The sequence below is a fragment of the Sebastes fasciatus genome, chromosome 3 (assembly GCF_043250625.1).
Source record: "Sebastes fasciatus isolate fSebFas1 chromosome 3, fSebFas1.pri, whole genome shotgun sequence".
NCBI classification, from domain to species: Eukaryota; Metazoa; Chordata; class Actinopteri; order Perciformes; family Sebastidae; genus Sebastes; species Sebastes fasciatus.
This window is the reverse complement of record NC_133797.1, coordinates 3,157,195-3,173,437: the sequence shown is the minus strand read 5'-3', so window position 1 is coordinate 3,173,437 and position 16,243 is coordinate 3,157,195. Positions and strand designations below refer to the sequence as shown.

General features: G+C 42.2%; 1 protein-coding gene across 4 annotated transcripts in view; it reads left to right on the top strand.

The window, feature by feature from the left end:
• Positions 1–16,072, top strand: part of krt222 (keratin 222) — a 31,312-nt gene extending 15,240 nt beyond the window's left edge. For all 4 annotated transcript variants that reach the window (XM_074631089.1, XM_074631090.1, XM_074631091.1 and 1 more), the window contains 6 exons: positions 380–679; positions 4,304–4,429; positions 8,146–8,366; positions 12,037–12,257; positions 12,344–12,446; positions 14,258–16,072. In XM_074631089.1, the coding sequence (XP_074487190.1) occupies positions 380–679; positions 4,304–4,429; positions 8,146–8,366; positions 12,037–12,257; positions 12,344–12,446; positions 14,258–14,471 (1,185 nt within the window). In that variant the 3' untranslated portion in view covers positions 14,472–16,072. The remainder of the gene's footprint in view (positions 1–379; positions 680–4,303; positions 4,430–8,145; positions 8,367–12,036; positions 12,258–12,343; positions 12,447–14,257) is intronic.
• Positions 16,073–16,243: the final 171 nt, after the last annotated feature.

The following is a 16,243-nucleotide window of genomic DNA, read 5'->3' as shown; positions in this document are numbered from 1 at the left end:
TTCTCATTCCTGCTGACTAATGCTTCCCTCCCTCACTTCAAGTGTCTTTTCTTGCACACACACACACACACACATATGCACACATGTAGGGCTCAATAATCTCCTTTTGTCTCTTGCCTCTGCATTGCGTGGACTGTCTCACTCTCTAACCCCCCCACCCCCTCCCCACACACACACACACACACATCATCATCACTCTTGCCCTCCTTTGCATTCATTCACCTCTTCATCCACAAACATCTCCCTCTTTGTCTTGTTTTTCTCTTCTCACTCTTTACATCATTCACTCTCTTCTCACCCTTTCTCTCTGTCTCTCTCTGTCTCTCTATCTCTCTTCCCCTCCCTCCCCCTCTTGCTCCATCTGGTTGGTTGTTTGCAGGCAGCCCGGGCTCTGCAGCTGCAGCGGGTCGGCTCCTGCGATGCTCTGTTAGCGACGGCCGCAGCAGCAGCAGCAGCAGCAGGAGGAGGGGAGGAGGAGGATGGCACAGGGATGGAGCTCACCCAGCTCCTTGACCGAATCAGAGCGGCGCAGTGCAACCAGGCCAGACTTCCCGGCCTGGGCGAGAGACACCTCGGCCTGCTGGGTGCTGTGTCAAATCCACTTCCAGGCCCGGTCGGGCCCACTCGCTCTGGAGCAGCAGCAGCAGCATCCAGAACACACGGAGGAGTTCTCAGTGAGGTACGCATCTACTCCTACATCTTCACTTATCTTTCTATGCCTCTCTCATGTTGTCCTGGCCCACTGCCAGCCAGACACACCCTCAAGACCAACTCCAGGCTGTCCCAGAGGCAAGGCTGAGTGATGTTTATGCTTGGCTGGAGTTCAATGGTTAGCAGAGTGTTTGACTGTGGTGAAAGGCTGTAGGGTTAGGACTCACCATGCCTCTCTGCCTGTGTGTGTGTGTGTGTGTATGTGTGTATTTACCTTCTTGTGTATGTTTTTGCCTGATTGTTTCCTCACTCACTTCACCATTTTACTGGCACACACAATTACAGTATTGTGTTACAACAGCAGTTACTACTCTGAGTGAATGATCTTCGTTAAATATTCATGAGACAACCTGAGCATTCTCACGTATCTTGCAGATTTTCATCCGTTATCCAGTAATAGATTTTTTTTCATTTCAACGTAGGAGCTTTTCTGCTGTTGTTTTAGCCTGTAACTGTCCACCTTTCTGTTATTACGGGAAAAAGCGCAGTCTGGGGTGCTTTTTATGATCCCGGTGTTCCTGTGCCACGGCACAATGACTTTGATCTGACAGCAACAATAAAGTGCCTTCACCAAGAGGCTGCAAGCTACCGGAAGGTTTTATGTTGTTTACATCAGACCTCCTCTGTCTGCTACACAATGCTGCAGTCAAAAGCCTGCATGATGTCCATAATCATCATGGGTGACAGTAATATTGAAAAGAATGTCTTTCTGAGAAAAAGTGTTATACTGGCTATATTAACACAGGGGTTCTCAACCTTTTTGGGGCCAGGGACCCCTTAAAGGGGAGAACATTTTCCAAGGAACCCTTTATAATTCTAACACCGATTATGCTTACTAACATTTGTACTCTTAGTTTTCATTGGATCTATTTGTATTCTAAAACTTTTCTACCTAAATACTTCAGACCTGTTTGATAGTGATAAACAGAAACACATTTCAATTTGATTCGACCACTTTGTTTTGCCCTGATATTCTGGGTGCTTTGTAATCGGATGTCGCTTTAGTTTGGCCGGCTTCGTGGCTTTCTAGCTAGCTAGCTGGCTAATAAGCAGCAGCAGGAACGGTTCGTTGCTTCCTGAGGGAAGTGACAGATTCATGACAGATTGACGTGATGTGTCACAATCATATCAGAGTTTCTATTGGCCCAAAGCTAACGTGGGTGGGAGTAATGGACACAATATGCTTGTTTTATTGGTGCAAATGGTCCCCATCTGTAGATATGTACCTTTTTAATGATACAGCACAATCTTATAATTTATAGCAAATTATTTCGCTGACCCCCTGACAGAGTGCCACGGACCCCACTTTGAGAATCACTGTATTAACATGCAATCAGCTGGATATTAAACAGGCAAAACCTGCACTTCCTGAGAAGAGTTGCATTGTTTCCTTCATGAGTTGGCAAAGTTGGAATGCAAAACCCTGATGCAAGGCAAGGCAAGGTTTATTTACATAGCAGCAACAATGCAATTCAAAGTGCTCTACATAAAACATGAAAAGCATTGTGACAAAGTGCAAAAGAAATACACCACAAAGGATTCAACTACAATTAAAAACAGCCAGTAAAGAGCCAAGAGAATAAAAAAGGAGTTCAAATATAATGAGACTAAAAGAATAAAAGTGAATAATTATTTGATTTAATAAAAGGCAGCGGCAAAAGGAAAAGTCTTCAGCCTTGATTTAAAAGAAGTGAGAGTTGCTGCAGACCTGCAGTTTTTCTGGGAGTTTGTTCCAGATATATAGGGCATAAAAACTGAACGCTGCTTCTCCAGGTTTAGTTTTGCAGGCACCAACGCTACCAAAATGACATTACATCCATCATTATATTCCTGTATAAGTTTAAAGGTTTCATGTGGAGTTTTTTGGACCCAAACAAAAGTGATGTGTAAACACATTGTGTGCATCCTTCAATGTGTTGAATGCATTTCCTTCCTCATAAAACATTTGCAAAGCTGATTTGTTTGCATTCTTTACATCCACGTTTGCCAGCTTGTAGACTTCTTCCCTTTTGCCCTCGTTGGTGCATTGCTGTGTTTCTCAGCATGTTACCGATGCCTGTCAATCAGGTGAACTGTGTGAAACCACTGGCAGGACTGTATGTTACGTTGTGCATACTGCGCCTGAAGCATGTGCACATTACAAACAAAACAGGGGCCCACTGGTATAAACAGATCTATAGCACCACTGCTGGTCAAAATCTCCACAGAGTACCTTTAAATTTGCTCAGTTAGAATCTCTTTAATGGTTTATGATAGAAACTTAAAATTAGTAACAATATGTACAGATGTAGAGACACCAGTGATCTGTCAAAAGAAAAAAAACAATTAAGTACAATTTAAAGTTGATGTCATTTGTCATTTACATACATTGCAACTGGAAATAAACTGGGACACATTTAGAATGTTTACGTTTAAAGCTGAGTAATGGTCTAAATATTGTAGTTTGTGACATCACAAATGGACAGAAATCCTAACAGCTTGTTTCAAAGGCACCATTTCTGAATACGGGCTGTGTGTATTTCTCTGTGGATTGAGCGTTTTGATACTTTAACAGAATTTATACAGCACTTAAACCTGCTTTATAATATAAAAGACATGAAAATCTCACTTCTTACAATATGGGACCTTTAAAGATACACTGTGACAGGATCCATTCTGAATAATGAATACTTTAACTTTTGATACTTCTTTAATGCTAATACCTCTGTATTTTTTATATAAGTAAAACTTTGAATGCAGAACTTTTACATTGTGGTGTTGCTACTTTATAGGTGAGTTTAAGTTTAAAGTATCTCTTCTATCACTGCCTGAGAAAACAGATGGAATTATAATGCCCATGCCTTTGACATCCAACTTTATGCAACATAAGGAATCTTGTTGGCCAGTGTTATCAGTAATGAAGAGCTGATGTAGGATAATCTTGGCCTAAATTTGCTTGTCATATCATTTTCCGATTAATCAAAATATACTTTATGCATTGAAACAGAAAATGCGAATCGTTGGAGTAATATATTAAGCAGGGAATAGCTTACATAGCTTGAGTCAATCTTCTTCTGTTTTTACTGTCAAAATATTGTCATAACTTCACCGCTTCACTGCATTTGAACGGGGCGAGGACAGAGGGTGCGAAGCTCCTAACAGCTGTACAGTGTACACACGGCTTGTACAGCTGTGTGAACACGCAGGCCTAGGTGTCTGCTCCGCTGTATGTTTACCGAAACTGAAACACACACTACCAACAGCACCACCTGTGGCTGCTTCACCTCTGACTGTCCCCGTGCCAATGGGACAGAACTGTAACTCACAAGGTGTGTGTCTGTGCGTTAGCTGGTTGTACTGTACGTGCTTCTCATCAGGCCGTTTATCTATCAGTTCCAAGAATCCACATATCATCAGCTGCTGCACGTGAACACATTCAGTACACATTGATTTGGGCTAGAAAGACAGTTCCTCCATATTATCCCATGCTGTTGAAGTTAAAATGAGTGAGAGTGTGTGTGGTTGGGTGTATTTGGATGAGCTGGGGGCAGTGGTGGTGGTGTTGGGGTTCTCGTACCTCTTTTAATGTCTGATCCATGTCGCCTCACCCCAGGAAGAGGCAGCGTGGACGCAGGTGAGCCTCGGCGGCGCTGCCCTGAGGGAGGCCCGGGCCGAGCTAGCTGAGGCCAGGAGGCAGTGGCACTCTCTGCAGGTGGAGATTGAGACCCTACATGCCTTGGTAAGAAAACACACATCATTACGTATCACCGCGGCCAACTCCCCGACTATCACACTGACAACACTTCTTCCATGGCAAGTGGCAGAGTGTGTGTGTGTGTAGATTTTGTAGAAATGATAAGATTATAAGTTAAGAAAAACTGAATATTTACATATTAGAAGCATATAATACAGCATGAAACCATTAAAGGAGCTAAATTTGAAATTCAGCGCGTTAATCTAGCAGCTAACAACTATTGTCTATGTGCAATATAATCACTGTGCAATAGAATTTTTCCACTTGTGCAGTTTTGTTAATAGTCTGCTTATTGTCAATACTGTATATACTGTTCCTATTTTTTTATTTCCTTATATTTAAATTGTTCATATTTTGTTTCACTTTTGTTTTGCTTTTTTTTCCTGTGTTGGCTGATGCTTCTTGTTTTTTGCACTATCCCCTTTGCTGCTGTACACTGCAAATTCCCCCACTGTGGGACTAATAAAGGAATATCTTATCTTATCTTGTCTCTCCTAAAGATATAGAGGAGTAATGTCTACCTGAGCAGAGAATGAAGTCACTCTTCCTCTGTGTGTGTTGTAATCTGAGCTTGTCTGTGCTTTGTTTGCGTAGCCTGTCCAGCCGTGAATGCATTTTACATATGTGAGTCCCAGTGTGTGTCCCACGCTGACTAGCTAATCGCTGCCACTCTGCACTGCGCTCATATAGCAGTGATAACGGCGTCTTCTAAAGATGATCTTTCCAGATATTCCTGTGGGGTGAAGTATGTTAAGAGTGTTTTTTTACAACCCCCGATCAGCTCGGAAGTCCTGCACCGATTTCAAATCGTAAATATTAAACGTTCAATATTTACGATGGGATATCCTGTTGTGTGTGGGGAACCCCGAGGACAGAAGACGACGCAGTCACGTGGGAAAGAACGATAGCCAATTGAGAACCAAGCCGACTGAAGTGGAAGGACAATCACCGCCGTCATGGCAGCTGCGGCTAACACATGAGCTAATGCTAAACGTGAAGCATAAAGTAGTAGTAAGACGGAGCTCAGAAATGGAGGACCAACTTGTCGATTTGGGGCAAAAACACAAGTGTCTATTTAACATGTCTCCATGACTTCATCCATCCATCCTTTTTGGATGTACAAAGTAAAAACTAACATCGCTAATTCTTCATCTCCGTCGTCCCCCATGTTTGTTCACGTTTGATCATGAGAGATTTTGCGAGATTTCCCCTTTTTTTTAATTCGGGACTCTTGTTGTTCATGAATGAATCTGTTAGTATGTGGTGTGCTGTTTTGGCCAAACCGTTGCTCTCCACACACTACAGGATCAAAACTGTTAACATAACATAGCATGTCGTTATGTGTGGGCTCTCACATTTTCAAAACCTGTTAAGTTTTGAAAAATCTTTTAGTGTGGGCCAGCTGCTAGCTTTTAGCTGCTAGCTGCTAGCTTTTAGCTTTTAGCTGCTAGCTGCGGTTGTGTCTAGAAAGGAAGCCACAATTTGGGAAACTCTCACGAGATGGTTAAGGTTAGGGTAGGTTGTCGGGCAGCGCCTCTCTGAACAGTTTTTGCACGTTTGCGCAATTTGCGGGATACCTTCTAGACACTAGCCGGCTAAGCTGGCGCCATGTTGAGAGCGGTGTGGAGGAAATCCGTCAATCATAAATATGCTCTAAATTTCCAAAGCTTTTCATAAGATTTTAACTTTCAATCACTCCTGGTTCCTATTGATTCCTTGATTTACTATTTACTACCGTATGAAAATAATCTACAGAGACTTGAAACAAGATGAAACAAAACAAGATTTATTTATTTATTTATTTATTTATTTACTTACTTACTTACTTACTTACTTACTTATTTATTACCTCCGCCAAGGCCGAAGTCCTAAGAAGGAGGTTATGTTTTCACCGGCGTTGGTTTGTTGGTTTATTTGTTTGTTGGTTTGTCTGTTAACAGGATTACTCCAAAAGTCTGCGATGGATTTGAATTAATATTTTTGGAAGGGTGGGGTGTGGCACAATGAACAATCCATTAGATTTTGGTGGCGATCTGGATCATGATCCGGCTTCGGGAATTTTTTTAATAACTCCGTTCAGCCCGTGCATTAACAGCACAGGCTTTAAGACATGCGCAGTGTAACTGATGACGCGTTCATGACGCGACATACAGCTCATCTCAACATAAACAAAAACACATGTGGATGATGGCGCAAGCTGAACGGCGAGGGGGATGGGCAGGGAAGTACATGAAACCTGTCTTGGCGGGGTCTGCGCTTTCCGAGTGCACTTCTAGTTTATTTATTTATTGCTGGAGTTGGGTAGGACTGCAGTTGTGAGAGCAGGTACTGGAAAATAGCCTGCGATAATGTTTATGCAATTGGTGATCAGTTAAAATATGTAAAATCACCAGTACGGGCGCCTGGGTTAGCTCAGTTGTTAGAGCGGGCGTCCATGTATTAAGGCTTGGTCCTGACCGCGGCGGCCCGGGTTCGAATCCGGCCTGTGGCCCTTTCCGCATCCACTCTCTCTCTCCCCCCTTTCAAGACTCTATCCACTGTCCTGTCATAAAAAAAATGGAAAATGCCCCCCAAAAAAAAAAAAAAAATCACCAGTACGGTCTGTTAAAGGTGCAGTGTGTAGGATTTAGTGGCATCTAGCAGTGTGGTTGCAGATTGTGTAACCAACTGAATAACTGTCCGCTCACGCCTCCTTTTCCAAGACTGCTGTAACGTGAGCCGCCGAGTGCAAAACCGTGGTGACACCGTTCCCCCTCGCTCAGAGGACATCCATACCATAATAACACTACTTTAGGAGCAACGGAAGAAGCTGGCTGTACCACGATTTTGCTCTCTGTGGCTCGCATTTCCACAGTTTCACAAGCGTGTCGGAGAACTACGGTGGTCTTCAGGTCACGTAAAAGGTGAAAGTCTCTCTCTAGAGCCAGAGTTTGGTTTGTCCGTTCTGGGCTACTGTAGAAACATGGCAGAGCAACATGGCGGACTCTGTGAAGAGGACCCGTTCCAAGGGCTCATTCTAAGCTAACGAAAACACAACAATTCTTAGTTTCAGGTGATTATATACTAATGAAAACATAGTTATGAATACTATAGAACATTTCACAGTTGTAAACATAAACATTCCAAATGTGTCCCAGTTTATTTCCTGTTGCAGTGTATGTGAATGACATAAGCTGACAGGAAGTAAACATGGACCTAAGCTGTTGGCTAGTAACGCAATTCCGTTGCAATTCCCTTGAAATGCACTAAAACGGAGCGCGTAAATACAGGTATATTCAGGCAGACAGTATGAGGAAAATACAGGTTGATACCATTACCATTTTTGATAATAAATCCCCCCGAAATGCTACACACAGGCCCTTTAAAATTGATAATGTAATAACTGCATATAATGTGATTTAAAATATGATAAAAAAGAGTTAAGCGTCTAGCGCAATGTTAGTGGTTCTGTGAGGCTGTACTTAGCCACAGCTGTGCTTTTAGCTTAATGCCAACATATTGTAAGTATGCTAAAAACATGGCTTTATACACCTAAAACCATGGCAGTGTCCTTGTGGCTCAATCTGGGTTCAACTCTCAGCAGTAGGGCCTAGGGCTAACTATTAGACCATTTACAGTTGAAACGTAATTTGTTTCTACGTGCTTCTTTAGAGTCAAGGATAACTGTGTAGTCATTATCCTAATAACTCCTTGCTTTTCAGGAGAAAGGCCTGGAGAGCTCCCTGCAGAGCACCCAGCATCTGTACTCCAGCCAGCTGCAGGATCTTTCCCAGGTGATCACCGGGCTGGAGAGCGAGCTGGAGCAGGTGAGGAGCGGCCTGGCAACCCAACGCCAGCGCCACAGCCAGCTGCTCAACACCAAGATGAGGCTGGAGCGGGAGATCGGCACTTACCGACGTCTGCTGGAGCGCGAAGAGGGCAGGTGAGAGCAAGAGGCGGAGAAAGGAATGGGGACGTTAGAGGAAGCAGGAAGGAATCACTCAGTGGGAATTTTGTGGTTTCAGTGTGAACCAGGAAACTAATAGATACTTTGTAGTTGAAAAGGTTTTTCCCAGAACACTGGAGCAGCTTCATATTCACAAACTGAAAATATACATAATTATATAGCAAGTCTGCATCTAAAAATCTGACTCTACACACACCCTGACATGAATATGACAGAAACTGCTCCACTTAAAGGGACTGCTTGTAACTTCTTACACGTATAAATCATTGCGGGTCGGTGTCCCATGCGCGCTTGCGTGTGGCTACGCTGTTCAGACAAGACTCCAACACAAACTACACGGGAGCACCAAAACCTCTTGGTTGTATCTAGTGAAGCCCGTCTGTTAAACAGTGTTGGCCGCGGTCGGAGGACTCGGGGGAGACCGTAGCTTTGGTCTCCAGGGCCGAAGTCTCTGCTGTACTCTGCTCCTCTGCCTGCCTTCACTCACACGCTACGCTCCTTCTCGCTCTTTCGCTCCACTCTCACGTGCATGTGAGCACACTACACACTGCAGAAGAGTTAGTTTAGCTCTGAGAATATCTAGTGAATGTGCAGTGGACATTTGTGCAGAAATAACTGCTGCAGCTCCTCCAGACCAACAGAGGTTTCCCGTGTCTTGTGAAGTGACGGGGCTCCGCAGAGAGAAACGTTATCGTCTCCGACCAAAACTCCAGTGTCTCCCCTGTTCCCTCCGGCCGCGGTCGGGAGGTTGAGGCAGGAAAAGCCAACACTAGGATCAGAATTGATTCATGGAGAGACCTTCGTCTGGTCAGCTAACATTACTGCCAAGCAGCTGAAATATAGAGTGATATTGTGCTTTTAGCTGACGTGTGTCTCCTCACTGCTTTGAGCGATGCTCGTTCATGTCTATGTAGAGCGAGCACAAGCGCGAACAACAGGACGCTGACTTTCATTGACTTAACGGCCACAGGTGTCGCTGTTAACAAGACATTTCTGATTCTTACAAATAGTCCCTTTAAAATAAACTATTTTCTTAGTTGTTCCTTTATGTGGCTTTCAAACAGATAATTTCATGTGCTGGCATTTTCAGAAGATTCTGTTAGGGATTATGTAGAATCTCTCTGTATAGAAACTGAAAATCCACAATATGAATTGCAGGTTGAGACATACAGAGGCTGTAGAGTACAGCCAAGTGAAATAGTGACATGTAACAACAGCGATTGGAAATTGACCACAAATTCTAGTAATTTTATAAAAAGTACAAATGATGAGTGAAGATGACAACCTTTCTACCAGTGATTCAGAGCCTAACATGCAGCTCTGTCTTGAATCAGACAAGATGTCTTTGTCTGGTCTCATAACTTATTCCCTGCCAGCGTCAATCTGTTTTATTAGGAAATATTCTATTCTTTTGGCACGGCCTGTAATTATCATAGACATCTCGCATCCAGCTCCTTTGCAATTTAACACCTTGGCTGCATCAAACATGTGATTGTCATTTTATAGTTTGAGGAAAGTAATTTGCTTTTATGACTCTTGGTGGTTACAGACAGACTGGAGTGCTTCCTTCCACGTTTCTTTAGATGCTTTTCATTCGGGATATGACTTTGACTGATGTCACTGACGCAAGGGGAGACAGGACGTGGCATCTGAAATTTGCATTGTTTGTTCATATTTGGGAAGGGTGGCGACTTGAGTGGGCAGCAAGTACAGGCACAAAGGGCTGTGTGACCAAAACAAAAAGAGACGAGGGCAACCTCATACAGTGAAAACGACTCTCTCTCACTGAAGCATCTGCACACATAAAAGCTCAAAGGTTTGTGAGTTGGGAATGTCTGCAAATGAACCAAATGAAAGGCACAAAAGATACTGCTGAAAGGTCAGTGCACAATACTTTTATATAATCTTTTAACCATCCAGAGTCTTGTTCCGGCTGTGCAAAGAGAGCTCATATGTGAGAAGGAGAGAAGGAGGTAGAGAAGGAATAGAGGAGGGATGGATGAGAAGACCATTCGCAAAAGTCTGTCACTGAGTGACTGAGTGATTGAGTGATGAAGTTACACGATTGATCGGTCGAGTGTTGGAGTTTCCTCAGTGGCCGTGGCTCTTTCGTCCTTTATGCAAATTAACCCTTCCAGCTCACGAAACTTGGACCAAGCTGTGAAACTTGGACCAAGCTGTGAAACTAGACGATCTGGGGTGGCCTGACAACCGGTTTAAAATAAAAATAAAAAAAATGAAATGGGAAGGAGGAGGGGAAAGATAGGGGAAGAAAAAGAAAAAAAAATCCCTCTCCCAACACTGAACCCTCTCTCTCCTGTCAGGTCTGGGGGCTGTTCAGAATGGGCAGAAGGGGGACAGTAGACCCCTCTGACAGCCAGCCCCCTCCAAATACAAATAAAGAACAATTTATAAAGACAAAATATTATAACATACCACTGTCAGACCATGAGATACTATAAAACACCCCTGACACCAAAAATATTCATCCCTCCACCCCCTCTCTCTCTTTCCCGCCCTTTTCTTTCTCCTCTTTAAATACAAACAAACAAACACCCTACACCCCCCCCCCCCACCACACACACACTGCATACATGCAAACGCACACAACTGTACACACACACACACTAAACCTTACACAACAGACTGCCCTGCACTGTCAGTAACACCCCCCCCCCCTCCCTCCACCAACAGCCCTTATTCATTTCTCTCATTTTGTTCGTTTTGTTAGAATCACCCTGTCCCATTAATTCTGTCATGTCTCCCGATGTATTTTATTTATTCATTTTTCTCTTTTGTTTTGTTTCTGTTTGTCTTGTCAAATTTCACCTGTTTTGTTTTGCTTCACTAAGTAAAAGAAAGAAAGAAAAAAAACGACACGATCTAGTTCTAAACTGAAACCAGATTCAGCAGGGGCGTCGCCTATTTCTCACTTACAATGTTTTCAGAAGTAGATTTTGGTGGATTGTTTAGACGGAATAACAGAAAGTTTACCAGCAGGCCACCATGTTGTTTCCTGTTTGAACTGCGAGCAGAAAACCAGGGACCAATCAGGTGCATTCCACTTCACCGCTTGAACGGACATGTGGAGCAGCACGCCCCCTAGTGTCCACGCCGGACCTGGTGGACATATACCGCTGGATTTAACAATATAGACGTGACGACTGACAATTTGTGTAACACTTTAGCCACAAATTCACAGACTGAACGAACACGGGCCAGACAGATACTCCGAGTCTTGTTCACTTACACTCTTTCAGTTATCATCAAGGAGGTTAGCAATGAAGACAACTTCAATATATACCCAGCACACTGCAACACACAGATGTGATGGTATATTTTGTCCTCCTCTTCTCTGAATATTTCTGAAATCTAGGTCTGTCCGAATATTGTTTTCCCCCGCACGAACGTTCCACACGGGTGTGCGAGCATTCATAAGAACCGACAAAATCATTTTTAAAAAATTTGCAATCTGACGAAAATCCGTGCTTAGTGTGAAACAGCTTTAACTCTCTGCAAAGAAAGTGAATAAGCGTATTTTCCCCAAACATCCAACTGTCCCTTTAATCAAGCAATTAAAATGTAATCATGCACACATACAATCCACATGCCTTTTGGTTGTCATTACTCTCCACTCTGCCTGCAGGTACATGGGCCGAAATGGGCAACCAATGAGTCTGCGGCCCTGGAGGTCTTCCACGGAGGAGTCCAAAGAGAACAGGCTAGAGAACGGCTTCAGTGACCCTGCTGTTACTCCGGACGAACCAAAGTCTGAGCCCCTGCCTGAAATACCTCCACTCCTCCCAGCAGACAGTGGGCTAAAGAGAAGCATACTGCGTAGACAGCAAAGCCTTGTGATACTCACAGGTAACACACACACACACACACACACACACACATTCTCTTAATACAGTCATATCTTGTTATGATTTATCAGTAATGTCTTCTCACAGAGCCAGAAAAAGATAAAGACTTGCCACTCTCCACTGTGAAGACTCAGGAGATTCTTCAGGGCAATGTGGTGCGGGAGAGTGCTGTGGGTCACGGCACCATTGAGTAAGTATTGATCTTTTTGCCCCCCCATTGACCTGTAGTCAGCACCTTTGGTTCAGTCTGACGTGTAGGCATTTTTCGAGTAGTGAGCACTAACAGCATCACCGCCGAGGGCACGGTTATGCATTACCCAGATACAGTAAATGCCTTTCTGACTACGAAACAACATAGTTTCTTGCTTGCTTTAATGTCCTGAAGCCTTCACACCTCTCAGGCTTTCACTCAGTGAGTAATTAACGACTCAATCATCCACGTCATCCCCAGTCTGGCGACGTCTGGTCCAGCAGACTAGATGTACAGGCTCCCAAAGGAATTACCATTACACGTCGAACAAGTTACGAGTTATAAAACGTTTAGTCGGCTGCACAGGTTCCCATGAGTAATTCATCATGGTGCTGCATGGGAACTTTCCTCCTCTAATGGTTTGTGTTTGATGTGGAGATACCGCATGCCTGTTGCGAAGTCTTCAGGGCGTGGCACCTGTTATTGTTACACCAGACATGGGCGGAATTCTTTGGTCATGCTTCAAGTGTTACCAGACACATGCAGACACATCAAGTGTTACCACACACACACACACACACGCACACAAACATGTTATTTGGCATGTATAACGGCCAAAGAGAGCTACACACGTAAACAGTCACTTTGTTTGTGAGCAGCAGATCACAGTATAAGTCACTCTGTCACTTGATTGATACTTTACTAATATCAAGAGATTTCATTCATTAAATAAATAAATAAATAATAATAATAATAATACAAAATAAATAAATAAACAAAAAATAGAAATAAACAAATAACAACAATAATAATTATAATAATAATACTTCAGATCATTAAAAATAAACAAAATACAAAAGATCAGTGAGTGAAGGGGCGACTACGAAAAAGAATAGAAACAATGGAAGATATAATATTCATGGTAGAAAATGAATAGATGATTAGAAATAATGATAAAAAAAACTAAAATAATAATAAAAAGATGTATATTGTTGTTGTTGTTTATTATTGTTGTTAATTGATTTCCAGGAATAAATATATACATACATTTGCATAAAGCAGCATATTTGTTCACTCCCATGTTGATAAGACTATTAAATACTTGATAAATCTCCCTTTAAGGTACATTTTATGAGACAGATAAAAAAATGTGTGATTAATTTGCGATGAATCACAGTGAACTATGGAGAATCATGCGATTAATATCGATTTAAAAAATGAATCGTAATTAATCGCATGATTGTCCATTGACAGCCCTAAAATAAAGATATCATATTATTATTTTTCAGTCATTTTGAATTTAGTTTGGTGAAAATGGCAAAGGTCTCAGGTCCTGATCCTCAGTGAGTCTATTCAGTTCCAGACTGATTGCATGTTGTTACAAAGGGAGTGCACATCATGTTATATAGCTGTCATACCTGGTCACAATAAGGCAGCTGAAGTGTTCTCCCTTGCTGCCCTCTGGTGTTACTGTGCAACCAGTTGTATCGTGCATAAATGAATGAATGAAAGGATTTTTATTTCATTTATTTTTTTGTCCTACTGTACCATTGAAATAGCCCATCCCACATGGGATTACATGACACACAATAATACTATACATAAACACATTGACTTCCGGCAGTTGACATCCACTTTCAAAAGGAAAGACAAATAATTTCTTCATACCGCATACTATAAATGTTGCTGAACAAAACATGTTGGACTCATAAACAGAATAGAGACCTCAAACATAAAAAAACAACCACCTCTTGCATTCAAACCATTTTTATTCTTAGTGTCCATGCATTGTCTAACCTCTTTCCTATCAGGACAGAGAAGATTGACAAGGTGATAAAGCAGTGGGAGGGCTCCTTCTTCAGAGGGAATCCCAAGCTGCGGAAGAAGTCGGTGTCGCTGCGCTTCGACCTGCACATGGCTGCGGCCGACGAGGGGTGTGCCCAGACCAAACAGGACAGCCTCCCCGACGTGGAGGTGCGTCTGATCATGAAGAGATCTCGCAGCATCCCGGCTATCACTCAGTGACTCTTACCGGTTCGCCAGAGTCAAGTTTGAGGTTACACTGGTGATGTTACAGAATATAACAGCTGTGTCATTGACTTTTGGGATATTATACCAACCATTATCATCATGCTTAATATGTATTTTCAAAATCACAACATTTTATTGACCTTTGCATCACAACTGATGACTGATTCTCTCATCAAATCTGGATTCCCGCAGGATAAACATTACCCATCAGGCTTCTGTGCTGATCTAATGGGGCCATTTTTATAGTGTCAGAAAACCATCATCAAATATATCAGACCTACATCCATCACCTTACAGAGGATAACAGTTTGATCTGTAAACATATTTCTTCATCTTCACTCTAGATGAAGAAGAAGTGTCTCTCAGTACTGTCATTGTTTCAGTATGAGGGTCACTGGACAAGAGATTATGGCAATCATATGACTCTGCTTAACTACAGCATTTAATTAACACACAACATACAGGAGGCTGAGTGCACAGATAGATGGAGATAGATGGAGATAGATGGAGGCGAGTCACAGATAACTATGAGCTGCTGTGAACTATGTAAAGGTGGATTTCTTTTGTATTTTTTCTTTAAGAGACTGTGTGGAAATTATTGGGGGCGGGGGGGGGCAGAAAAGGATTATTTTTTTTTTTATTAGTAATTGAATGTTATCCCTCTAGTTAGCACTTAATTTGTCACTTTCCAATAACAGCTCCCACCTTCACTTTATTCTGCATCTAAACAGAAAGCAGCACTACAGTAAAGTAGAATGTGTAAAAAAAAAAATCTTACACAATCTTAAATTCTTTGTGCACTTTTTCTTATTAATAGCGAAAATAATTGTAACAATTCAATAGAGCTATATTACTTTAATATTTTGTGGGCAGGGTGTTGCAAGGGTCCAGTGAAAATATTAATAATTCTGAAGAAGGTCGTGCTTATTTAAAAAAAAAAATCCCCCCCATTCCCACCCTATTAATTTCCCTACAGTCCCTAAATGCTTGCACTGCACACACACACACACACAGCACTTAGAAGAACATCAGCACTGAGAGATATCCAGGTTGTGTGCACTTTGAGGGTATTTCGTCGATGCAGTTCATTCTCTTTGTGGAGAAAAAAAATCTTGCAACTCAGCTGATAATGTAGCTATATTTCATGATGCATTATCGCAAAAAAAACTAAAAAAAACAGCTCACTGTGATGTTAACAGCAGTGAGGCTCTCAACACTCACCGTGTGTCTCACAGAATTTAGATTCCCTGTCTTAACCAGAGGAGGGCAGTATTTGTAAATAGTTAACACTGCAGTGTATCTTCAATGCTCAACTCGGGTTGTGTATCTGTTACACCTTAGGTTAAGAGTTTTTATGCAAAATTTTGAGTTGGCACCAAAGATGTTAAAAATAAGAAAAAGGATCATTGTGCATTGTATTTGGGTGCCTCAGAATATATATTCTATTTAAAGATATTATCTATGCAGTTCTGTGCTTGGTTTTGCTTTGCTTCATGAAGCACACTTCATTTGGGGAGCTCTGTAACTTCAGAATGAAGCGTTATGCTTTTATCTAACAATTTATCATTTAAAATAAAATAAAAAAATGTGCAGACTGTTGTGTTTTCTGACCGACATTTATCATCACGATCTTAGTTTGATTTACTAGAAGACACAAAGCGATTAACCGCAATGTGTTCCTTTATGTTCACTTTGATGATGAGGTAAAGGAAAAGATAAAGCTGTTTTTCACACTTTCACACGTGCCGTCTCTCTCTCTCTCTCTC